This window comes from Phyllobates terribilis, unplaced genomic scaffold (genome assembly GCF_046119375.1).
Source record: "Phyllobates terribilis strain yellow unplaced genomic scaffold, ASM4611937v1 Scaffold_7__3_contigs__length_470593459, whole genome shotgun sequence".
Lineage (NCBI taxonomy): Eukaryota > Metazoa > Chordata > Amphibia > Anura > Dendrobatidae > Phyllobates > Phyllobates terribilis.
The window spans coordinates 131,145,645-131,171,291 of record NW_027362767.1 but is presented as its reverse complement, the minus strand read 5'-3'; the positions used below and the strand labels follow the sequence as shown (position 1 = coordinate 131,171,291).

At 44.4% G+C, this 25,647-nt stretch overlaps 1 protein-coding gene across 6 annotated transcripts in view; it reads right to left on the bottom strand.

Moving 5' to 3' along the window:
• The window catches only part of MTA1 (metastasis associated 1), a 133,994-nt gene that overhangs the window by 12,562 nt on the left and 95,785 nt on the right, over positions 1–25,647 (bottom strand). For 3 of the 6 annotated variants that reach the window (XM_073639150.1, XM_073639152.1, XM_073639151.1), the window contains exon 18: positions 9,199–9,230. The exons of the other annotated variants lie outside the window; for them this stretch is intronic. In XM_073639150.1, the coding sequence (XP_073495251.1) occupies positions 9,199–9,230 (32 nt within the window). The remainder of the gene's footprint in view (positions 1–9,198; positions 9,231–25,647) is intronic. 6 annotated transcript variants of the gene reach the window in all.

Genomic DNA, 25,647 nt, shown 5'->3' with positions numbered 1-25,647 from the left:
CAATTATTTAGAGAGGACCTGTCACTTGTATAAAAAATAAAGCTAAATACCCCTGATTCTGCCACTCTTTTCCATATTGTGCTGCACCGCTCCACTGCAGAGATATTCACATTTGTTTCTACTGGAGTGCAGAATGTGAAATCTCTGATTGCAGCACAACTGGAATTTCTTCAGAGCCCTCTCTGAGTGAGGGTGCTTTCACTTATTCCTTCCAGAAGCTGCCACTCAGAACTCGGCTGCTGATCTAAACAGACTATAGGTATCAAGCTTTAATTGGCAGTGTCTGGGAGGGAGGAGAGAAAATGCACGGCCCTGGAGAAGACTCTGAAGAACGTCACAGTTATTTGCAAGCAGGGATTTCACATACTATGCTGGCAGCATCTGGGAGGGAGGGATGAAAACGCACGACCCTGGAAAAGACTCTGAAGAAACTCACAGTTGTTTGCAAGCAGGGATTTCACATACTACGCTGGCAGTGTCTGGGAGGGAAGGGTGAAAACGCATGACCCTGGAGAAGAAGCTGAAGAAACTAACAGTTGTTTGCAAGCAGGGATTTCACATACTACACTGGCAGCGTCTGGGAGGGAAGGGTGAAAACGCACGACTCTGGAGAAGACTCTGAATAACCTCACAGTTGTTTTCAAGCAGGGATTTCACATACTACGCTGGCAGCGTCTGGGAGGGAAGGGTGAAAACGCATGACCCTGGAGAAGAAGCTGAAGAAACTCACAGTTGTTTGCAAGCAGGGATTTCACATACTACACTGGCAGCGTCTGGGAGGGAGGGGTGAAAACGCATGATCCTGGAGAAGACTCTGAAGAAACTCATAGTTGTTTGCAAGCAGGGATTTCACATACTACACTGGCAGCGGTCTGGGAGGGAGGGGTGAAAACGCATGACCCTGGAGAAGACTCTGAAGAAACTCACAGTTGTTTGCAAGCAGGGATTTCACATTCTACGCTCCAGTAGAAACAAATGTGCATATCACAGCAGAATCAAGGGAGCTTAGGAATTTAACTTAATTTCTTGTAGCAAGTGCCAGGTCCTGTTTAAATCAATACAGTATATTTCCTCTACTCAATATACATTTGTATAAAAATCTATCCGAGGTATGACCAAGTCATATATCTCTTACCCGATTGATACCTGGCACAACGATTTAGCGATATTACAACAATCGTAAGACTCGATAGTGCTTAAAGAGAGTCCCTTCTATTCAGGAACCCGAAGTGTGAACAGTCTTGTATATGCTATAGCCAATGAGCCTTTTTTTAGTACATGCTAGTTTAACAGATTTTTTTGCTTAGTTATTTTTTATGGGGGATGGGGGGTACTGATTGCTTCTTTTACTAGGGCTGACAAGTTGCTTGAATCAAGCACTGATTAACAATATAGAAGGTTGATCAGCACTTGTTAGCTTGCACGTATAAGTTTCAGCTATTGTGAGGTTTGCCCGAACACTTGCTCAGTAGATTATTGCCCCGTGAAAAATGCCCTTAAGGAGTACCGGAGACCCACACCGGGGCCTACTTGCCAAATGAACACAGAGCTTCAAATAGGCAAAAATGAGTGGACCTATTTGGCCGCATGTGAAAACAAATATGAAGCCAGATATTTGCCAAATGATTTGACCTTGGTGGCTCTAAATAGTTTTCCTCAAAATTGATATTGTTATTAATTTTTCCATTATGCTAATTTTTTAAAAACAAAATAGACATCACGTTCTGTAATGTAAGAGCTACAAAGCAACTTCAGCTCTGTAATTCCACCCAAGGTGCCATTCATTAAAGAGTCAAAAGTTCTCATTTACCCATATAACAGCTAACTTGCTAATGGTGAGGGTCCGACTGCTGGGATGTCACTGACCCCAATAAAATACTTCACTTGTTGCCTATGTGACTGATCTCTGACAGTCCGATAGTCAATGAACATTCCTATGGGACATTTCAAATCCCCGGTCTTAGAAACTGATATATTCATGATGAATCCAGGCAGCCAGACCCTCACTTTTCAGCAAGTTATCAATTTATTTGAATAAGTGATAACTTTCAATTTTTGGAATACATTTTTAACTGTTAATCAAATACATATAAACTGAACAGGTGAGATGCATCGTAGGTCTAAGCATCACTTTGAGTTGCATAACCTATACTACTAATCAGTTCAAAGCCACCAACTAGCCAAGGCCAAGAGTTCACGCTGTTATCAAAACTGCACACACGACTGAACATTGGAAAAATGTAACATTGTTAAAGGGAATCCGCTAGCAGGTTTTTGGAGGAATCTGGACACAGAAAGAGATAGAAGGCTGAAATACTGAATTCAAGGATGTGTCACTTGTCAAACTATGTGCTGTTTACTAACGATGAAGGATTTATCACTAAGAGATTAACATTGCCGGACTAGTCCGGCAAATAAGCACCTCACTATCTATGGACTTTGTACATGGAGAGCCTGGTGTGGGCGGAGTTAGCTTCCTCAGCTCTGCTTCATGCTAAATCTAAAAGCTTTGATTGTGTCAGAACCGCTGCACCCAGTAATCTAAGTGATACATCCTTGGATTCAGCTTCTAATTGCCTACATCAGGCTGCTCTCAGATGAGGTAGCAAAAACCTGCTGACAGATTCACTTTAAGCAAGCCAGACCACGCCCTGCCTCTTTCTCCTGCCTCTCTGGAGTAATTGGGACAGCTCCTACCCCTGCAATCAGTATATCACCTGGCATTAACAGGTTGCCAGAAAACATCAGCAGGAGGACCCAAACTCAACTGGAAAGGGAACACTAGCCACAAGCTCATCTGAGCAAAAGACTTAAAGTTACATAGTTACATAGTTAGTAAAGCCGAATAAAGACTTGCGTCCATCAAGTTCGACCTGTTAGTTCTGTAATTGCTAAAGTTGATCCAGAGGAGGGCAAAAACCCCAAATGATTTAGCCAATCTTCACCTGAGGAAAAATTCCCTCCCGACTCTGAAACCAGCAGTCAGAATAAATCCCTGTATCAACCTACTATTTTATTCTATTTTTAAGTATATGCTGAAATCTGCCTGGTATCTAGAAATGCATCCAGTCCCCGCTTGAACTGGTTTAGTGAATCCGACATTACCGTCTCCTCACTCAGTGAATTCCATATTCTCACTGCTCTTACCGTAAAGAACCCCTTCCTATGCTGGTGCTGAAACCTTTTCTCTTCCAGTCTTAGTGAGTGCCCTCTTGTTACCGTAATATCCCTCCTTTTGAACAAATCCCGGGCAAGGTCTCTATACTGTCCCCTAACATATTTGTACACATTTATTATGTCCCCCCTCAACCTTCTCTTTTCCAGGCTGAATAGTCCTAGTTTTGCCAACCTCTCTGGGTATTGCAGTCCCTCCATTCCCTTTATTAATTTTGTTGCCCTCCTTTGTACCTTTTCAAGCTCATTTATATCCTTTCTCTATATTGGGGCCCATAACTGAGCACAGTATTCCAAGTGTGGTCTGACCAGTGCTTTGTACAGTGGAAGAACAATGTTCTCATCCTTTGCAGCTATACCTCTTCTGATACATCCCATTACCCTGTTTGCCCTTACAGCAGCGGCCTGACTTTGGGCACTCCAATTTAGTTTGCTATCAATCAAGATGCCCAAGTCCTTCTCCATCTCTGAATTCCCCAATGGTTTCCCATTCAGTGAGTACTGGTGACTTCCATTTTTCCTTCCCATATGTATGACCTTACATTTCTCCTCGTTAAACCTCATTTGCCATTTAATGCTCCACCTACCCAGCTTATCCAAATCCCTCTGTAGGTCTGCACTGTCCTCTTTTGTATTAATTGTTTTACATAACTTTGTGTCATCTGCAAATATTGATATTTTACTATTTATCCCGTTGACTATGTCGTTAATAAAGATATTAAATAACATTGGGCCTAGTACAGACCCCTGTGGTACCCCACTAGTGACGCTTACCCAATCTGAGTATATTCCATTTATAACCACCCTCTGCCTTCTATCCTTTAGCCAGTTAGCTACCCACTTGCAGACATTTTCCCCCAGCCCCATCATTCTCATTTTGTATACCAACCTATTATGTGGCACGCTATCGAACGCTTTTGAGAAGTCGAGATACACGACATCCACTGGTTCCCCCTGATCTACTCGAGAGCTAACCTCCTCGTAGAAGTCAATCAGGTTTGTTTGGCAGGAGCGATTCCTCATGAATCCATGTTGGTTCGGGGTTAATAGATTATTAGCATCAAGATGCTCCATGATTGCCTCATTAATAAAGCCTTCAAAAATTTTGCCCACAACGGACGTCAGACTCACCGGCCGATAGTTTCCGGCGTCACTTTTCGCTCCCTTTTTGAATATTGGCACTACATTCGCCTGTCGCCAATCAAGTGGCACAGACCCAGTCTCAACAGAGTCCTTAAATATAAGATATAACGGTCTGTCTATCACATTACTTAGTTCCCTTAGTACCCGTGAGTGTATGCCATCAGGTCCTGGTGATTTGTTTATTTTAATGTTACTGAGGCGTTTCTGTACCCCAGCTTGGGTTAGATTTGTCATACTTAGTGGAGGATTAAGCTTGTCACTTCTCATTTCGCCTGTTAGTTCTTTTTCCTTTGTGAAAGTTGACGAAAAAATTTTATTTAATAGATTAGCTTTATCCTCATCTTTCTCTATGATTTTGCCTTCATCACTTTTTATCGGTCCAATATTATTCGATTTAATCCTTTTACTATTTATATACGTAAAGAACAGTTTGGGATTTGATCTACTTTCCCTAGCAATACGTCTCTCTGTTTCCTCCTTTGCTATTTTTATTTGTTTTTTGCAGGTTCTCGTTTTTTCCTTGTAACACATTAGTGCCTCCTTGCTGTTTTCCTGTTTTAATCTCTTGAATGCCTCTTTTTTGCTATTTAACGCCCCTTTTACGTTCTTATTCAACCATATTGGTTTCCTCTTATTTCTGGCCCTTTTATTCCCATACGGTATATACCTCTCGCACTGAGTATTCAGAATTCTTTTGAAGGTTTCCAATTTACTATTCGTATTTCCTTGATTAAGAACTTTGTCCCAGTCTATAAGTTGAAGGTTTTCTATCAGCTGATCAAACTTCGCCCTCCTAAAGTTTAATGTTTTAGTTGTTCCCTTATTGATAACCCTACTGAAGGGCATTTTGAAATTGATAATATTATGATCGCTATTAGCTAGGTGCCCCCCTATCTGTACCTCAGTTATTCTAACAGGCCTATTAGTCAATATTAAGTCCAACACGGCCTTCCCTCTCGTTGGTTCCTGCACAAGTTGGGAGAGATAATTATCCTTGATATTTGTCAAGAACCTTTTTCCTTTCTGCGATCTACAGGTTTCTGTTTCCCAGTCAATATCCGGGTAGTTGAAGTCCCCCATTACAATCACCTCATTATGTTTTGCTACTTTGTCTATTTGTCCTAATAGCAGTTTCTCATTCTCCTCTGTTATATTTGGTGGCTTATAGCAGACCCCCAGTAATATTTTATTATTATTTTTTGCCCCCTCTATCTCTACCCACATGGACTCGACCCCCTCTTCTCCCTCTCCTATATCTTCCCTTAGTCTGGGTTTTAGACATGACTTTACATATAAGCAGACTCCTCCGCCTTTCCCCTGTTTCCGGTCCCTTCTAAATAAACTATAATCTAATAAATTTACCGCCCAGTCGTAGCTATCGTCTAGCCAAGTCTCTGTTATACCTACGATGTCATACCTCTCCTCCGATATAAGCGCCCGCAGCTCATCCGCCTTATTGGTCAGGCTTCTTGCGTTGGTCAGCATGCAAGATAAAACTTTGGGGTTATTTAGCATCCTATTCTTCTCTAACGATCTAACTGTACTATCCCCACCCCCCTCTCCACCCTCATTATATTCACTTCTCCCCTTCCCCCTTGCTTGCCTCACATCCCACCTACTTCCTTGGTTTCCCCCCCCCATCTCTAGTTTAAAAACTCCTCCAACCTATTAGCCATCTTCTTCCCCAGCACCGCTGCACCCTCCCCATTGAGGTGCAGCCCGTCCCTACGGTAGAGCCTGTAGCCGACAGCGAAGTCGGCCCAGTTCTCCATGATCCCAGCACACACTCCAACCACAGCTGGAACTATTTGTGCCCACAGGTTATTTTGCTAGAAGATATATTTCTCCAAAGACATGCCGTTGAATACCAGATCATGTCCAAAAGGGCCTATTCGCTGAAACACCCTAGCACCTCCTCTAGCAATGTCATTTACACAAGCACTGCTGGATGCCCCGAAAAATGAGCTCAAGACTGGGGACAGCCCTAATAGCATCATCAGTGTTTTATGGTCGCTTTCCTGAGGATCATATATTAAAGGTGTAATGCAGCTTTAACGCCAACTTAGAAGTTTATGGGATTCAGAGAACAGAGAAATACACCGACTTGCGATTTCCAACATTCTTCAAAGAGTTCTGGAGCTCTCGTTTATTTATACCCTTTGTGAAAATGGGCGTACCGTGCACAAGTTTAGACGTTTCTTACATGATAGCAAATAGGAGAATACATAGCTGCATAATAAGTAAAAGATACTCCCTGTGTCCACCCAGCTTAGTCATGCCCCTCAACAGGTCTTTGTTGGAATGAGTGCTTAATTGGCAGGTATCGTGCATGAGCTGATGACATCTGCAGATACGTTCTGGGACATGTGCATGATCGGCAGGTATTGAGCATTCTTCAACGGTGTCGCATCTGACAAACCTTAAGATAAGTGTGCATGAATAGGACAAGTGCACAATATCTGGCAATCGGGTATATGCATCCCGGCAACTATGTGCAACTGCAATGTCATCAGCAGTGCTTACCTCCCAACGTGGAAAGTGAGCAGCACCGAACAACCCTTTTAAGGCTGTCCTGAAAGCCTTTTGCAACATTTAGAGTGCTTTGTGGCTGGCCAAGAAATGTCAGTCCACAGCCTACCATCATGGACAGTCTGGACAATGATGAAGAAGCGGATTAACATCCTTTTCCTCCCCCCTTTGTCGGCGCTGGTAGTATTTTACTAGGGGCAGGGAACTTGTATTAGGGACATCACTCCAACAGTGAAATAAATAAAAAATGTCGGAAAGGTGCTATAGCTTGGGAATCCGTCGGGAGTAGTCACCACAGGCTGAAATATAACTAAAGAGGAAGAGTATACAGAAGTTATTCTCCAAAAATCAAGTTATCCCCTATCCTCCCCTTGGAGGGAGTAAAAAAAATAGTTTAAAACATTTCTAAGAAACATTAAAGAATATAAAAGAAATTCCGAGTCCAAAAAGAAAGGAAATAATAAAAAAAAGCATATGTGGGGTCTGATAAAGTCTGATCTCTAAAAATATAAAATTAATTAACCATTACCAAGAAAAAAAATGGGTATGTCACTGGAAAAAATAAACAAAAAATCTTTCTAGACAGGGAGGAAACTAAAAATGGATGCTTGAGGTTCGAAAGTCGAGAAGCAGTAAAAAGAAGTGACCAGCCCATTCTTCTGGCGACGTCAGCTTGTCAGCCGTCACTATCTTATATATGGAATTAAAAAAAAAAAAAAATAAATGCTGGCAAAAAAGCAAATGCAAAAGACATTCAAAAAGATGTCAGAAATGACGCCATGAAGTGCTGACAACGGCACTGTAAAGGGTAAGTAAAGTATAGAGGTGTTTTCCATGAAGAAAAAGATACTTATACAAAACAGTCATTCGGTGCATGCAGAGCTAAAGTGTTTTTTTATTTACTACCTAATGACACAGAAAAGCAAAAAAAATACTATTCCACTTGTCGATGTTTATCTAGAGGATTATGTCTCAATAAGGCACCAATATGCTGCAGCTGCCATAAGTGGAAGTATCGAGCAGCTTAAATTCAAACGCCCGATCCTTTCGTTCTCTAGCTAGATAGGCCGCTGCCATAAGTGGAAGTATCAGGCAGCTTAAATTCAAACGCCCGATCCTTTCGTTCTCTAGCTAGATAGGCCGCTGCCATAAGTGGAAGTATCAGGCAGCTTAAATTCAAACGCTCGATCCTTTTGTTCTCTAGCTAGATAGGCCGCTGCCATAAGTGGAAGCATCGGGCAGCTTAAATTCAAACGCTCGATCCTTTTGTTCTCTAGCTAGATATGGTAGCGGCCTAAGTGGAAGCATCGGGCAGCTTAAATTCAAACGCCCAATCCTTTCGTTCTCTAGCTAGATAGGCCGCTGCCAAAAGAAGACATTTCGGGCAGCTTAAATTCAAACGCCCGATCCTTTCGTTCTCTAGCTAGATAGGCCGCTGCCATAAGTGGAAGTATCGGGCAGCTTAAATTCAAATGCCCGATCCTTTTGTTCTCTAGCTAGATAGGCCGCTGCCATAAGTGGAAGTATCGGGCAGCTTAAATTCAAACGCCCAATCCTTTCGTTCTCTAGCTAGATAGGCCGCTGCCAAAAGAAGACATTTCGGGCAGTTTAAATTCACATGCCAGATGCTTTCGTTCTCTGGCTAGATAGGCCGCTGCCAAAAGTGGAGATATCGAGCAATTCAATACAAACGCCAGATCCTTGAGTTCTCTGACTAGATAGGCCGCTGCCAGTAGAAGAAGTATCGGGTAGTTTAAATTCAAACGTCAGATTCTTTTGCTCTCCAGGTAGATAGGCCACTGCCAGAAGCATCTGGCAGTGGCTTCTTCTGTTCTGGAGAACACATGAATACTCGTCCCAGAGTTTGATTATTAGCCATCAGTCGCTAGAAAACCTCTGTGCTTGAACGACTATTAAGAAGTATGGACAATTTTAGATGATGACAGTATGGAGGCAGGTAACATATGTTTCCTCTCTACTCCTAGGCTAAATCTTCCCAGCAGTACCTAGCATTAGAGAAAGATACATCCTGCCACATCACACACGAACAAGACTTTGTAGTAAACATAAGCTACTTAGTTTTTGAAACATAAAATTTAAACATCTATGTGATGGTGTAAAGAAAAAAAAAATGCTACATCTAAAAAAAAAATAAACTCCATATTCTAAAATCAAAATTTAACATCGGGAATCTTTAATTAAACCCTCGATTGGTTAATAATAAAAAAAAAAAGTAAAAAAAAAAAAGTCAGAAAAAGAACAAAAAAATGTGCTGAATTTCAAGTGCACAGAACCACTTCAAGCTAATTGCATTGGAAGTTTTGGTTTCTCTTTAAATGAACATTATCTTACCATTTGTCTGGTTTGTCCATGGTTAGGAATACCTAACAAACATGAAAAAAATAGATTTGGTAAGACATTGTTTCTGAGTAGTTTCTGCAAATTTCACAAACATTTCAAACACTGTTAAAAAAAAAATATAAACACAACATATACTGCACTGTGTAGAGATCGTACATAATTATACACCAGTTAGTAATTAATCCTATAAATTTCACTACCCAAACAGCAAGCAAATGGTGTCTACGTCCAGTATAACTAAATACAATACTCCTAAGGATGTTTCCAAATGTCCTACATAAGAATGTCGTCCAGCTTCCTGGCCACACAACTAGAAAAAGGTCATGCATTTCTGTGTCAGGTTGGGATTTGTCTGTGAAGGAATATATGGAAAAATGAGGGGTCCACATGAATCTAGAGCTAGGGTTGGTACAGTATGATGTCAACTTTTATAGAAGAGTATTTATACAATTATTGCCATTACATAGAACTGAATATGAAATTTTTTAGGCTGACGCTACATTTGATCACGCTGTTTTAAAACCATATCATCATTACCACAATCTCCAAACTTTACTTATACAAAATGTCTGGAATATACTCCCTCTTCCCCAGCACAATGTGTGTCCTAACGAACCCCCATACACATTAGATTAAAACCATTGATCGTTTGCCAATGGACCAAAATATATGTCAAAATTGGATTTTTCGGTTGATGATTCAACCAGTGCTGAACATCAGTCGAAAAAATCCAACATGCCCAACCTTGGTTTTTTACAGTAATTTCACCCACCCAGCTGACGATCATTCATTATGGTAGAAATTTGCTATTTTTTCAGCTTTACTCTAATGTGTATGGGATCCATAAAAACATAGATAAAATATGCAGAAACAATTAAAAATATAATTAAATATTTTGAAAAATAAAGAATGTCCAGAAGACATAGCAAGAAAAAGTTAATTCTTTGGAATTATATTTCTGTATTGACTTCAAATCAATTGTGGTCCAATTGCTATCCGAGTCTTTTTTATCATAGACAAAAAAAAAACACTAAATAACAAACAGAGAAAAAAAAAATTATAAATGTATGGAAAAAAGGTCACTTGCTCAATAAATTGAGTTAAAGGGGTACTCCCAGCTTCAAGATCCTATCCCAATATGTAGTAGGTGTAATAATAACAATAATATTAGCAAATACCTCGATTTAGAAATGTAGTATAGTTTTTATGATTCGCTATGTCTCTTTCCTCAAGTGCAGGCATTGCAGGACCTTAGGTATCCATGGTTACGTCCACTGATATAGTGAGTTAAATAGTTGCTAGTGGTCGTAACCATGGATACCTAAGGTCCTGCAATGCTTGAACATGAGGAAAGAGACATAACAAATCATAAAAACTATACTACATTTCTAATTGGAGGTATTTGCTAATATTATTTTTATTACACCTACTCCATATTGGGATAAGATCTTGGAGATGGGAATACCCCTTTAAGTACGTTGTGAAAATCCCTGAGCTCCCATAATTCTGCGGCTCTTTTCTGTTTTGTGTTACAACGCTCCATTGTAGAGATATTCACATTTGTTGGAGCGCAGTATGTGAAATTTCTGGTGCAGCCCAACTAGGCTTTTCTTCAGTTTTCTCTGGGGGCGTGCACTTCCTTCCCTCCCTCCAGAATTGTGATTGGCAACGTCTGAGACTGCTGGATCAGCTGCTGAGCAGTGATTGGTAGCATCTGGGAGAGAGAGGTGAAAGCTCCCACCCCCAGAAAGGACACTGAAGAAATGCACAGTTGGGCCAGCAGAAATTTCACATACTGTGCTCCAGGAGAAACAAATGTGAATATCTCTACAAAGGAGCAATGCACTGCAAAACGGAAAACAAAGAGGCAGAATCAGGGATTTTTGCAGAATATTTAACTACATTTTTTAGTAAGCAAAAAGTCCTCTTTAATAACCTAGAGTTCCGTTTTGTGAGAGAACAGAATCCATTTTGTGACTGTGGTATCAATCTTGTCTTATAACCCCTGCATAATGGTGATCAAGTAACACTGATGGTTGAGGAAATTTCACATTTTTATTGGCTCATAGTTCAGAGAGAACTTTTTCCTTTGTCTGTGACCCTATTTAAAGTGCCTGCATGTGCTAATTAAGCAGAAGTCCTGAGCACACCATACAAGGTTGTGCTGAATTCATTTCCCATGTGCTCTTTAACAAATTTATTAATTTGGAGTTCGAAAGGTACTGAAGATGTTGTATTTCGTTAACAGAATTTGGTGCCGAAACCCGGGATCAGACGCGCATTATAACATCCGGATCTCCAGCGAGAATGGACCCTCCATTAAAAATTAATTCAAAAGCAGCAGCATAAGGTAAGAAGCTTATTTTTACAATTGTTTCACTTTTACTGTGAGATTGGTCCACCTCCATTCTGGGTGAATTATTTTGCATTAAATATCCCTGTAGATTGTGAGCTCTCGCAGGCAGGGTCCTCGCTCCTCCTGTACCAGTCACTGACTTGTATTGTTCAAAATTTATTGTAATTGTTTGTGCTATGCATATTCCTTTCACATGTTAAGCACCATGGAATGAATTGGAATAAATGGCGCTATAATAATAATAAATAATATTAATTAAATAGTCTGGTCCAAGAACTGGGAAGCGTTACCTATGCCTTTGTGAACTATATGGATTTGATCGGATCAATGTATGAGTGCGAAATATAATATACTTGTATTTGGAGGACTGCTAATGCTGCCATGTCTTATTTGGGTTTTGGGAATGATCAACTCAACAGAAGGGTATCTTGTAATCTATTTACTGAGTTTTTATAGGGTTTCAAGTGGCTTTGGTGAGACACTATTTACTAATTATAGGGTTTTTAATGTCTTTCGTGCCTACCTGCATATGAAACCAACTGTGCTAGAACCTATATAGGGTTCCAGGGTGTTAAAGTGCCTAGAGCCAGACCTGAGTAGCTTGGGAGTAAATGGATACAGATACATTTAAAAAGGTAAGACAGCAAGATGAGTGTTCAGATAATGTGAAGGCAAGGATGCCATAACTGATTGCAAAAGAATGTTGAAAAGGCTGAAATTCCCCCCACAGGGAGGTCTGGTCTGTAGTCAAGCAGATTGCTGTTTATGGAAGCAAAATGGTGGCTTACTAGACAATAGTTGAAGCTGGACAGTGGAGAAATGTAGCTGAGCAAGTAATTAATAAGGGGGTTGTAAGGAGACCAAGATAGGAAATAAAGAGTGTTGTGTGAATGCTTTGACAATGGACTGGACGTACTTAATCAGACAGAATCATCATTACCTCCTCCCTATAATGGACCAGGACAGTGGACATGTATAGTATGTAGCGTACAGAATACAAATGTCACGCCAGGTGTGGGAAAGACAAAGTGCAACACAGAGGGAAGAGGGAAAGAGAGCCCAGACTCTAGGGAAAGGAAGGGGGAGTGGAGACCTCCTAGTCTGGTTTAGTGTCACCCTGTCTCAACTAAGGTCCCTATATTGCCTCTTCAGCAATCGCCGCATGCGTGCCTCGCTCTGTCTTTCCCTGGCGTATGGCTAAGGCTAGGGATGGGAGGAGAAAAGCACTAGTTGATCTCCGCTAAACTCTATAGATAACAAGGGTAGACAAACAGGGGAAGAATGCTTAGCTTTAGACGACTCCAGACAAATGTGAACTCGGCCTCAAGCTCCAGAGAGGACGAAGTACTGCTCTTGCTAAGCCTTCACAAGTAGAAATGAATATAGCCGGCACCTCCCTCTCAGACACACCAGGTATATATACACCCAGGCCAGGGAGCTAATTAGCAAGAGGGAGGTAGCCGCTGAGTCCTAGAGACAGCCAGCCTCTAAGAATATGTCTCTAATGCCAAACGTAGAGATCACCTGCAACCAACTGCAGGGCGATTGTCACCTCTGACACACCCGTGACAACAGGATGGAGAGATAGTTGTTTTAAATTGTAAGGCACACAGATCTAAGCCCAAATCCCCAAATGCTCCTATAATGCATGTTGTAACAAAGCCCCATGCAGTTGCTGGAGGAGACAGTTATCCACCTCCCTAACATTTGCCGACATGGAGTAGGGAGGGGGGTTGAAAGTAAAACAGTAGGTGGGGGCTGACAGAGAGCAACCGCAACAACTATGACAAAGGGGCCATAGACTAGTTCTCTTAAAAGTCTATGACTGAGTACTGAATGATCTGTTAATTAAATGACAAGAGGCCTCTCCTTCAGATGCAGGTCAGATATAACTGTATAGGTTGAAGACCTTGAGGAATTGGTAAATGCAAAAGAGAAAGACGTGACTTCACAAAGTACACTGCCTGTCACAAGGCATCAAACATCTGACAGGGGAAAGGAAGGTCGCAATACAGCAGCTTAAATTGAATAAAAAATATGGTCTACAGCAGACCTGTGGATTATTATACAGCCATATTAGACCCCATCGCCAGGGGAGAATCCTCTTGTGTCAGAGCTCTTTTTGCGGTTCATGCTTAAAAAGGCCACAGAAATGGTTCTTGATCACAAAGTTGCACTTTACACAATATTTATCGTGTTATCAATCAAGTTCAAACTAGACACATTTGAATGTGTCCTTCTCATGCCCCGAATGTAGAACTCATGTGATACACAGTTTTGAATCCAGCTATGCTCTGGTCACTGGATTAAAAAAAAGGGGGAAAGATGCAGAAAGTGATCTATTTTTACATTCTCTTATAAGAGGAGGAAATAATAGCCATACATACATCTCATGATTGCATTGCTCTGATGCAACAAGAAACGGCATGGTTTGACCATGTCTCAGGTGAGTCAATTTTTAACGCAGATTTTGAGTATTTTCTAGATGGATCCAGATACTGGTTGATTCTACATTGGATATGCTGTGGTCACACAACATGATGTAATAAAAGCGAACCACTCCCTCCACCTACCTACCACCTATTGGCACAGGAGGCAGAGATGAAGGCACTCACTGAGGCGTGTAGAGCGGCAAAGGGTAAGGTGGCCAAATGTGCATGTAGACACTAAATCTTTCCTAATGTTGCATTTGAAACTGATAAAAACAGCAAAGAGTGTAAGGGCCCTGATGGAGGCTCTCCTGTTACCGAATAAGCTTGGCATAGAGCAGATAAAGCTCACGCCTGAGCTGAAGCCGACAAAGCCAGAAGATATGCTCGTGCAAATGCAGCCATCAAGGAAGAAGCGAATAGGCCTAGAGTCGAGAGGCTAGTACCAATGCAGACCACGACCTCAGTGGCACCTGTCACTCCTGATATTATTAAATCCCTACAGAAGCAGAAGGAGTGGGAGACGCAGGGAGCCCAGGTGACTGAAGAAGGTTTGTGGAAAAGGGGCTGTAAGCTTTGTCTGCCACAAGCTCTCTATTCAATGATGGCCCAGGTAACCCTTGGACTAACACATTAGTCAAAAACAGCTGTATGTGTGATTAGGTGGACAAGGTATAGGTGACGTCAAGGTTCAGTACACCCAGCTTTGCGTGACATATGCCGACACAATGTAGGAAAAACTGTAAAGACTAGAGATGAGCGAATATGTTTGAAAAAAGTTCGCCAATTTCAAATTCAGCACGAATGTTGCACATTCAAATTCGTGATCGGACAACCCTATCATTTTTACTTCAAATCGGCAAAATTTGCTAAAAGTCCGGCAAATGATTGCGTTTCCACTACAGTATTTTCAGCACTTTGGCTAGGATAGTGGTGCTGTATGATGAGCAGGGGGGACGTGTTTGATGAAGGGAAGAGGTGGGGAGAGGTCAGAGGAGCGGCGTGCTGGTAATCTAATTTTTTTCCCCTAACTTAATGTGTGCAAATTGCAGCTAGCCAATCAGGGTGCAAGAACCATCTACAATGTCCAGACACAAGGGCTTGTGCCATTGGCTGCTAAAACCACATGTCCCTCTCTATATAAAGAGCAGACATGTTGTTTTAGGGCCATTTTGTCAGTATAACAGCTCAGAGAGGATGCTCCTGACTATGGGCGTACCCACCGTGGGGCAGGGGGGGGCAGCTGCCCCCCCTAGAAGCAGGCACGCAAGCCGCACACCAGGGCCGGCGTCAGCACCCGGTACACCCGGGCAAATGCCGGGGCCCTGAGCAGGCGGGGGTCCCTCACCGTCAGCGCCCGCTCCCCCCCCCGCTTGCTCAGGGCCCCGGCACCCAGCACAATACTTACCCCTCCCCGTGCTTCCGCAGCAGCTCCTGCATCCTTCGCGGCTGCTGCACTGTGACGTCTCAGGTCAGAGTGCGCGGTGACGTCTTTACACCGCGCTCTATCCTGAGCAGTCACAGCGCAGAGCAGGATGAGGCCGGCGACGCTGGAGTTCGGAGCAGAGGCAGCAGGTGAGACATGAGGTATTTGATTTTTATTTTTTTTTATTATTATTATTATTATTATATGGAGGCCTGTGGCAATATAAGGGAGGGGGTGAGGTGGGGGTGTGTGACATCCTGCATGGGGCATTATAAGGGGGGGGGGGGTAACATCCTGCATGGGGCATTGTAAGGGGGGGGTGACATCCTGCATGGGGCATTATAAGGGAGGGGGTGTGTGAAATCCTGCATGGGGCATTATAAGGGAGGGGGGGGGTGTGTGTGACATCCTGCATGGGGCATTATAAGGGAGGGGGTGTGTGTGACATCCTGCATGGGGCATTATAAGGGAGGGGGGTGTGTGACATCCTGCATGGGGCATTATAAGGAAGGGGGGGGTCATCCTGCATGGGGCATTATAAGGTGGGGTGACATCCTACATGGGGCATTATATGAGGGGGGGACAGCCTGCATGGGGCATTATGTGGGGGGGGGGGAACAGCCTGCGTGGGGCATTATGTGGGGAGAACAGCCTGCATGGGGCATTATGTGTGGGGAACAGCCTGCTGCATGGAGCGTTATATAGGGGCCAGTATTCTGTATGGAGCGTTATATGGTGGCCATTATTCTGTATGGAGCATTATATGGGGGCCAGTATCCTGTATGGAGCGTTATATGGGAGCCAGTATTCTGTATGGAGCGTTATATGGGGGCCAGTATTCTGTATGGAGCGTTATATGGGGGCCAGTATCCTGTATGGGGCATTTTATGGCGGCCAGTATACTGTGTGGAGCGATTCGCCGGTTTCTGAGCTATTGTGGAATTTACAATAGATATCACTCATGTAATGTAAGAAGTGAAATCTCTGGATTGTACTATATACAGTGCCTACAAGTAGTATTCAACCCCCTGCAGATTTAGCTGGTTGACACATGCGGAATTAACTTGGCATTGTGACATTTGTACTGTAGATCAGCCTGGAAGTGGGAAATGCACTGCAGCAAATTTTTTTTTTTTTTTAAAAACGTTAAAAGTTAATTCAGAGTGTCATTTATTATTCAACCCCTCAAACCACAAGAATTCTGTTTGGTCCCCCTAAAGTATTAAGAAGTAGTTCAGGCACCAAGAATAATGAGCTTCACATGTGTGGATTAAAGATCTCTTTTGCCAGCCTTTTCTGACTATTTAAGACCCTCCCCAAACTTGTGAACAGCACTCAGACATGGTCAACATGGGAAAGACAAAGGAGCATTCCAAGGCCATCAGAGACATCGTGGAGGGTCACAAGGCTGGCAAGGGGTACAAAACCCTTTCCAAGGAGTTGGGCCTACCTGTCTCCACTGTTGGGAGCTTCATCCGTAAGTGGAAGGCTTATGGAACTACTGTTAGCCTTCCACGGCCAGGACAGCCTTTGAAAGTGTCCTCCCGTGCCGAGGCCAGGCTTGTCTGAAGAGTCAAGGCTAACCCAAGGACAACAAGGAAGGATCTCCGGGAAGATCTCATGGCAGTGGGGACATTGGTTTCAGTCAATACCATAAGTAACGTACTCCACCGCAATGGTCTCCGTTCCAGACGAGCCCGTAAGGTACCTTTACTTTCAAAGCGTCATGTCAAGGCTCGTCTACAGTTTGCTCATGATCACTTGGAGGACTCTGAGACAGACTGGTTCAAGGTTCTATGGTCTGATGAGACCAAGATCGAGATCTTTGGTGCCAACCACACACATGACGTTTGGAGACTGGATGGCACTGCATACGACCCCAAGAATACCATCCCTACAGTCAAGCATGGTGGTGGCAGCATCATGCTGTGGGGCTGTTTCTCTGCCAAGGGGCCTGGCCATCTGGTCCGCATCCATGGGAAGATGGATAGCACGGCCTACCTGGAGATTTTGGCCAAGAACCTCCGCTCCTCCATCAAGGATCTTAAGATGGGTCGTAATTTCATCTTCCAACAAGACAACGACCCAAAGCACACAGCCAAGAAAACCAAGGCCTGGTTCAATAGGGAAAAAATCAAGGTGTTGGAGTGGCCTAGTCAGCCTCCTGACCTTAACCCAATTGAAAACTTGTGGAAGGAGCTCAAGAATAAAGTCCACATGAGACACCCAAAGAACCTAGATAACTTGGAGAAGATCTGCATGGAGGAGTGGGCCAAGATAACTCCACAGACCTGTGCCGGCCAGATCAGGTCTTATAAAAGACGATTATTAGCTGTAATTGCAAACAAGGGTTATTCCACAAAATATTAAACATAGGGGTTGTATAATAATTGACCCACACTTTTATGTTTAAAATTTAATAAAATTCAACTGAGCAACATAACTTTTTGGTTTGTAAGATTTATGCTTCTGTTCATAAAACCTACTCTCGTTTGCAGTTTGAAGGCTCTAACTTATTTGCATCTTATCAAACCAGCTAAATCTGCAGGGGGTTGAATACTACTTGTATGCACTGTATATATTTCTCTTCGGTATCTGTGACCATGTTCCTGACTCTGCTCCTGGATATTGAGAGATTTTAGATAGTTAGCTAGGCGGTTGCTTCTACGTCAGATAGATAGGGTCCTGTGTGGCTGTGAAATCGGCCTTCCAGCAGATTTTTATTTTTTTTGCTATTGGTGAGATCCAGACAAAGATAGCAGGGCATATTTCAGCATAGAACTCTGTTGTGCACCGCTTCTATTGTGCTCCATGCACAAGTACACCTTTGAAAATCTTTTTTTTTTCTGTTACTAACGTGGTACAGCACGCTATATCTCAGCTTCTAATTTTCTGGCGGTAAAATTCAGCTGTATGCAGAGCTCGTTCACAGTAAAAAAAAAAAAAATCTAATTTCTTCTGTTACTAACGTGATACAGCAGGGGAGATCTCTGTTGAAATTGTTTGGAGCATATATTCTATTGTATACAGGCCTCATCCACAGTAAAAAATCTAATGTTTTGTTGCTAATAGCATGCTCCAACCACACTGTCTGAGCAACATGAATGGGAAAAAGCAAAGTCGTGGTGGAAGGGGGAATAGGCTTGGTGTTCAAGGTATATGAGGGGTAGGTGGTAATGTTAGTAAAAGCTCTAGTTAACCAACACCGTCACGTCATATCCAAACACAACTGATAACTTCTGATACTGGATGAGGTACTGAACTTCCTTTCTTTGTCAGCCACACAGCGGTACGCCTTGTGGATGAGGGCCAGGGAAAGCATGTGCTCCAGTGGATGGCAAGCGCTGCATCAAGTGGCCTCTCCTCCTTTTCCTCCTCCTTAACATCACATACAGTACAGTCCTCAGAGTTGGCCACCCAATTACCCTCGTTTCCCCCCGCGTCACAACTCTCCAACCACCCAACTGACTGTAGTGAACCACAGATAGGTGAGTCTGCAGAGCTGTTCACACATTCTAGGCCATGGGCATGAGAAGTCTGCTTCAAAGATTCACAGACTCGAGGAGGAAAACATCTGCACCGATGCCCATGTTTTTTTTTTAGGTTGGATCTGGGGCAGGACTAAGTAGGGTCCGAGCAGAATCCTGACCTTCGTCACCAGATGTTAATGCACTGGTGGGGGAGGTGATCCTTATGAGACTCAGATAACTGAGGCACATGCGGACTCTACTGTACTGTCAGCAGGAAGAGGAGGAGGGTGACTCTCAGGGTGAGGAATGGGAGAACAGAGAGGATGATGATGAGGTTGTAGATTCCACTTGATGTGAACCCAGAGGCACGCAGCTCATCTGAGGAGGTGGAAGAGGAGGAAGACGAGGAGGGTATGCTGTGACCTATGACAAAGACACGGAGCGATGCAACCACAACAAGCACGGAATCCTTAGCCATAACTGTGGCTAGCAGAGGTTGCAGGTCTGCAGCTCGCAGGGACGGCAAGGGTTGCCTAGCCTGGGCCTTTTTTGACACAGTAAAGAATGAGCCAACTCACATTATCAGTCAACTTTGCCAAGTGTTGTCATGCAGGTCTCCGACCTCAGAACCTCCACTTGTTTACCCGCTCCAGTCAGGTTGAGTGAGAGCCCGCAGCTGTAACAGAAGTGGACATGCCTGCTGTTTTTGCTTCACCGAGCACACCATATCTTTCTCAATCCACCGTAACATCTGTGCCTGCACCTCACTCACGGTCCTGCAGTTTGTCGTGTTCACCCTACTCTGCCCAATCTGTTGGTCACGGAAATGCTGCCTTTCTGCCTGGTGGACACAGACGGTTTCCAAAAGCTGATGGCCATCTCAGTCCTAGAGTACCAGTTGCCCAGTCGCCATTACTTCTCTAAGAAAGCTGTGCCTGCGCTACACCAGCATGTCGCACACAACAGCACCCGTTCCTTGACTAAATCTATGTCTGCCAGAGTGCATTTCACCACAGACACATGTGGCCAGGGGCGTTATATCTCGCTGACTGGGCACTGGGTGACACCGGTGGCAGGCGGAGAAGTGGCTGCTCCACAAGTCTTGGAATCCCCAAGACTTGCAGGACAAACCTCTGTATTTAATACTCCACTGCTTCTGCTTCCTCCAACTCCTCTAGGCCCTCCACCTGCGCCCTCAACCTCCGCCTTAATGAGACACACGTTCCAACAGTGCAGAGCGAATCCATACCACCTCCGTACTGCGCAGTCAGTGCTCACCGTAATCAGGCAGTCTTCAAATTAATATGTCTTGGAGATTGCAGTCATACAGCTGAAGAGTTGTGGACAGCTATACAGGCAGAGTTCGAGCAATGGCTGTCTCCGCTGAACCTGGAGCCAGGGAAGGCCATGTGCGATAACGGTGGGAACCTGGTGGCGGCCCTACGCCGGGGCAAGCTCACACACGTGCCTTGCATGGCTCACGTCCTCAACCTGGTGGTACAGCAATTTCTCCGCCACTATCCTGGCCTGGATGTGCTGCTGCAGAAAGCACGGAAGCTGTGTGCTCACTTGCACTGTTCGCACCCCTCAGCCCATCGACTTGAATCAATACAGAGGTCTTTGTCCATACCTGTTGATATGCGATGTGCGGACACGGTGGAATTCCACTCTGCATGTTGCGGCGACTGTGGCAGCAGCACCGAGCCCTGGAGCAGTACCTCATGTAGTATGGCCTGGGCCAACGAAGTACGGATGTGGGGCAATTCATGTTTGCAGAGTGGCCACAGATTAAGGAGCTCTGCACCCTTCTGCACAGTTTTGAAATGGCTACTAAGATGGATAACGCTTATGATACCATCATGAGCATCACTATTCCAGTGATCTACATGCAGGAGCAGACTTTGAATAGCCTGCGGGAGGAGGTAGTGGTGGTCCCAGATGGAGAGGAGGAAGCAGAGGAGGATGCAGAAGGGATAACAATATCTCTAAGTTCGAGACTGTCTTCACACAGACAGGTGCCAAGGGAGGGTGGATTACAGCGATCGATGGGGGCTGGTGATCACAGACAAACTGTTAGTGAAGGTGCAGGAACCGAGGATCAAATGGAGGTGATGGGAGAGCAACAGGCAAAAGATGAAGAGGATAATCATCCCCTCTCCATTGTTAGTGGTTGGCGGGAGGGGACGGAGTAAACAAGCATCAGTACTACTCAGCCACCAACACACCATGGCCTTGGACCGCTTGGAAGAGCCCGACATATGAGTGTCTTCTTGCTGCACTATGCTTCCCGTATATTTAGGATTCAAAATAGTGCCATATAGTTAGGATTCGAAATAGTGCTGACTACTGGGTTGCCACTGTTAGATTCACGTTATGAGAGTAAATTTTGCCAGATGCTTCCCGCCCTGGAAAGGGACCCACGCATGCTGGAGTATCGAAACACGCTTTTACACAACCTTAAGAGAGGTTTTCCCCAAGACAGCAGTGAGGCACACAGTGTATATCGCAGCTCTAAACTTCCAACCTCAGGAATGTCAATTCATTAACGCAAAAACATTAGCAGCAGCGTAAATGGCAGAAGCAATTTCTATGCGTACTTTCACACATTTTTTAGACCAGCTCATGCACCAGCACAACAGAGTACAAGTTTGACACGTAGTGAACGACTGGAGAGGATGGTGCAGGAGTATCTTGAGCTCAATATCAATACCATCATGGAGGGTGTGGACCCTTTCACATTTTGGTCTTAAAAAATGGAAGAGTGGCCTGAGCTTGCCTGTCACGCCTTGGAGGTTTTAGCATGCCCGGCAGCCAGCATTCTCTCATAATGTGTCTTCAGCGCTGCTGGTGGTGTCCTGACGGATAAGCGCAGCCAGCTATCCCCTGAAAGTGTAGACCGCCTAACTTTCATCAAGATGAACAAGTCATGGATCTCCAAGGACTTTTGCACCCCAATCGCAGACTGTGCAATGTTGTAGGTTTTAGTGTGCTACATTGATCTTGTGTAATTGCAATCTGTGATATCTTTGTCGTGGCTTCTGTGCCTGCTGCTGCAGATGTTAACAATAATTTTTGGAAATGTGGAGACTCCAGGTTGGGTCTCCATCTGCTGGGTTGGCTGTATTGGAAGAGGTGTCGGTCCCCATTATACTATTTCTACTCTGGAGAAATTGATGCCACTTTGGTGGAGTGAGTCCCAAACTTTTGGAAATGGGGCGACTCCTGGTTGGGTCTCCATCTGCTGGGTTGGCTGTAGTGGAAGAGATATCGGTCCCCATTATACTATATCTACTCTAATGAAATTGATGCCACTTTGGTGGTGTCAGCCCCAAATTTTTAGAAATGTAAAGACTCCTGAGTGGGTCTCCATCTGTGGGTTGGCTGTAGTGGAAGAGGTGTCTGTCCCCATTATACTATTTCTACTCTGGTGAAATTGATGCCACTTTGGTGGTGTCAGACCCTAATTTTTGGAAATGGGGAGAATCTTCATTTGGTCTCCTTCATGTGTGTTGCCTATAGCAGTAGGCCTCCCAGACCGGCAGGCCTCCACTTACTTTCAGTCAACTACCCGTGTTACTATTCTTACATTTTTGTACCAATACTAATCTATGAAATGGATTTTTCTGCCATCTAAGTGTGGCTGAGCATAAAATCAGGTTGAGATGTTGCATGTGGCATCAGGGCTCCCAGCACAGCAGGACGACACCGATCCCTCACCCACCTCGTCTTAATTTGAAGTTCAATTCAAAGCTGTAAATGCTGGCCCAGACCCTGAGACCTCATGCATGGCTCCATGGCTGACTGCTGCTGTGTCATTATAAAATTTGTACTATGGGACAATTGATGCCACTTTTCCTGGTGTCCGCCCCTAATTTCAGCTGTTTTGGCAGCTTTTGGGCCCGATTGAAGGTGTGGTGTATGCGTTTGGTTTTGCCTCCCATTGAATCCAATGGGGTTCGTTATGTTTAAGGAGCTGGGACGAACCAAACATTTAAAGGTTCGCTCATCTCTAGTAAAGACCCCGCAGAAACACTCTACAGTTTCAAAAATTGCAGAGGAACTATATACAGCTAAGGCAAATAGGGGTATATGAGTTTGTGCTAGTCTCTTTTCAGGTTGGCCGGAGGCATATCTGGTGCAAAAAGCTACAGCTAAGTTTATTATTATAATTATTGCTTTTTTACTGCTCAAAACTCATGAAGGAGGTGGTATGTACAGTAGATATGGGGTCCTGAAGTGATTGAAAGTGATAGAGGTACATATCTTAGTGGTTATGAGGGAGATTTTACAGTCTCTGGGAATTTGTCTGTGACACTATTTAAAGCGCCTACATTTGCTAATAAAGCAGAAGTCCTGAGTACACCATACAAGGCTGTGCTGCATTCATTTCCCAAGCGCTCGTCAAACAAAATAGTATTAAAGGGGTTGTCCGGTCTAAAATGAAAAGTCTGCAGTCACTCTTTTGAATCCCCCTAGAGCACACACTGTGCGCTGTGACTGCAGACTTTTGAAGCCCCCCAGAGCACACACTGTGCGCTGTGAGGATTTGGCGGTTTCTGAGCCGGGAGTGGCGGTGATGTATGCGATAAGCAAGCTCCCGGGCATAAGCTGTCTAGTGGGTGTGGCCTCACTTCATATAAGTGTATTAAGTGATGCCACGTCCACTAGACGGCTGCACCCACTGGACGGCCTGCCCTAGCTCCATACACCGCACGCCCCAGAGCCTGGAAGAACGCATTAATAAAGGATTAAAAGAGGATTTCTGAAGAACAAGACCGCAGCTATGAGGCATACAGGTATGACTATTTTAAGTATTCTAGAACCTGTATGCCCAACGGGGTGACAGATGCTCTTTAAAGGGGTTGTCCAGGACCATTTTATTTTTTTTACTATGGGCCTAAAAACTAACAGGCTGCCTACTCAACCAGTAGCTTGCTTGAGAGGCCACCGGCCATTCAACTGTTCCAAGTCAAGAAAGAAAAATGATTATGCTCAGAGAGTATTTTGCGAACTGTTTTAAACAATGAGGGTTGTACAAGAGTGGAAAAAATTTAAGATATTTTCAGCCACTAAAACCGTAATTAAAAATTAACTAAAAAAATAACATTTTATTTTTTTTTTACATGCAGAAAATGTAAAGTAATTCTGCTTTAATTAATGAAAATAACCCAGCCATTTATTTAATCACTAGATGGTGGCCCGATTCTAACGTATCGGGTATTCCAGAATATGTATGCGGCCGACCGGGCGCAATCAGAAAAGCGGTGTTTAAATTTGGCGCCAATATCGCTGATTGGTCGCGGCCGGGACCAATCAGCGAACCGTATTAGTGAGGACCGGGGAGCGGCGCTGCCTGTGCGGGTACTTCCGCTGCGAGCAGCCGGGAGATGACCGGCTGCTTGCAGCAGAAGTATCCCGACTGGCGGCGCAGCTCCCCGGTCCTTTCTTCACACTTGCCTTCGAGAGATCCGCGGCCCTAACCGCTGATCTCCCGACGGTAGCCGCATGGAGGTCAGCGGCGCCGCCGGTCGGGTACTTATCCTGCGAGCAGCCGGGAGATGACCGGCTAGCGCCAGTCATCTTCCGTCTCCATCGCCGGGCGCAATCAGAAAAGCGGTGTTTAAATTTGGCGCCAATATCGCTGATTCGGCCCGGCCGCGCCGAATCAGCGAACCCTGTTAGTGAGGACCGGAGAGCGTGTTTAAATTTGGCACCAAAATCGCTGATTGGTCGCCGCCGGTTGGGGTACTTCTGCTGCGAGCAGCCGGGAGATGACTGGCAAGCGCCGGTTATCTCCCAGCTGCATCGCCGCTAACGGCAGCCATCTTTTTCTGAAATCCCGCGTCGCTGATTGGCCGCGGCCGGACCAATCAGCGACGCAGGATTTCCTGGACAGAAGGACAGACAGACGGGATAAGACGATTATATATATTAGATTCTCAAACTAATGGCCCAGAAACATTTAACACTCCATATTGTATTGTCTTGAAAGGAGGCACACGATGCATATAGTTCCCATGTTGTGCAAGTAGCCAAAAGCACCGTTCTCCCAGCAGTGATTCTTTGAGGAGGGTGAAAAAGAGGACACAGACAGGTCCTTCTTTTGTGGGGGGCTATGTAGGACAAGGAAGGAAGGAATAGTCGATTGGCCAGATCCAATATCAAATATCTTTTCAGAATTTGGGGAGATTGTCTTGCCTAATCTATTACTTACATTCCACCCGGCATTGCCACCTTAGATGCAAGAGGCGGTTACTCATAGTCCTGCCTAAACAAGGGAAAGACCTGTTGCTCCCAGACTCATACCAAGATTATAACAAAACCACTAGCCATTAGATGAAATAAAGTTAGAACCACAGTGGTGCATAGGATCAATCGGGATTCATACCTGCTAGATCCACAGCTATTGATATTACACTTCACTTCAGCTGCCAATGGAGAACGCCAGCGGCAGGGTCACAGGCTCACAGGCTCGCTGGATGCTGCTAAGGCATTTCACAGAAATGAATGGGAGTTCTTGTGGGCAGTGTTGGAAAAATTTGGTTTGGGTGCGCGGTTTAGCTCATGGATAAGGCTGCTCTAGGGGGCACCGAGGGCCAGAATAACGGTGTCTCACATTGTCCTTCGTGTTGGGTAGGAGCCCCTTGTCTCCCCCGGTCTTTATGTCGGCCATAGTGGCGATCATCAGGGGTCATCTGGGGATTGTGGGATTCCGTAAAGGAGACAGCGGCACTTTATGCTGATGATACCCTGTTGTTT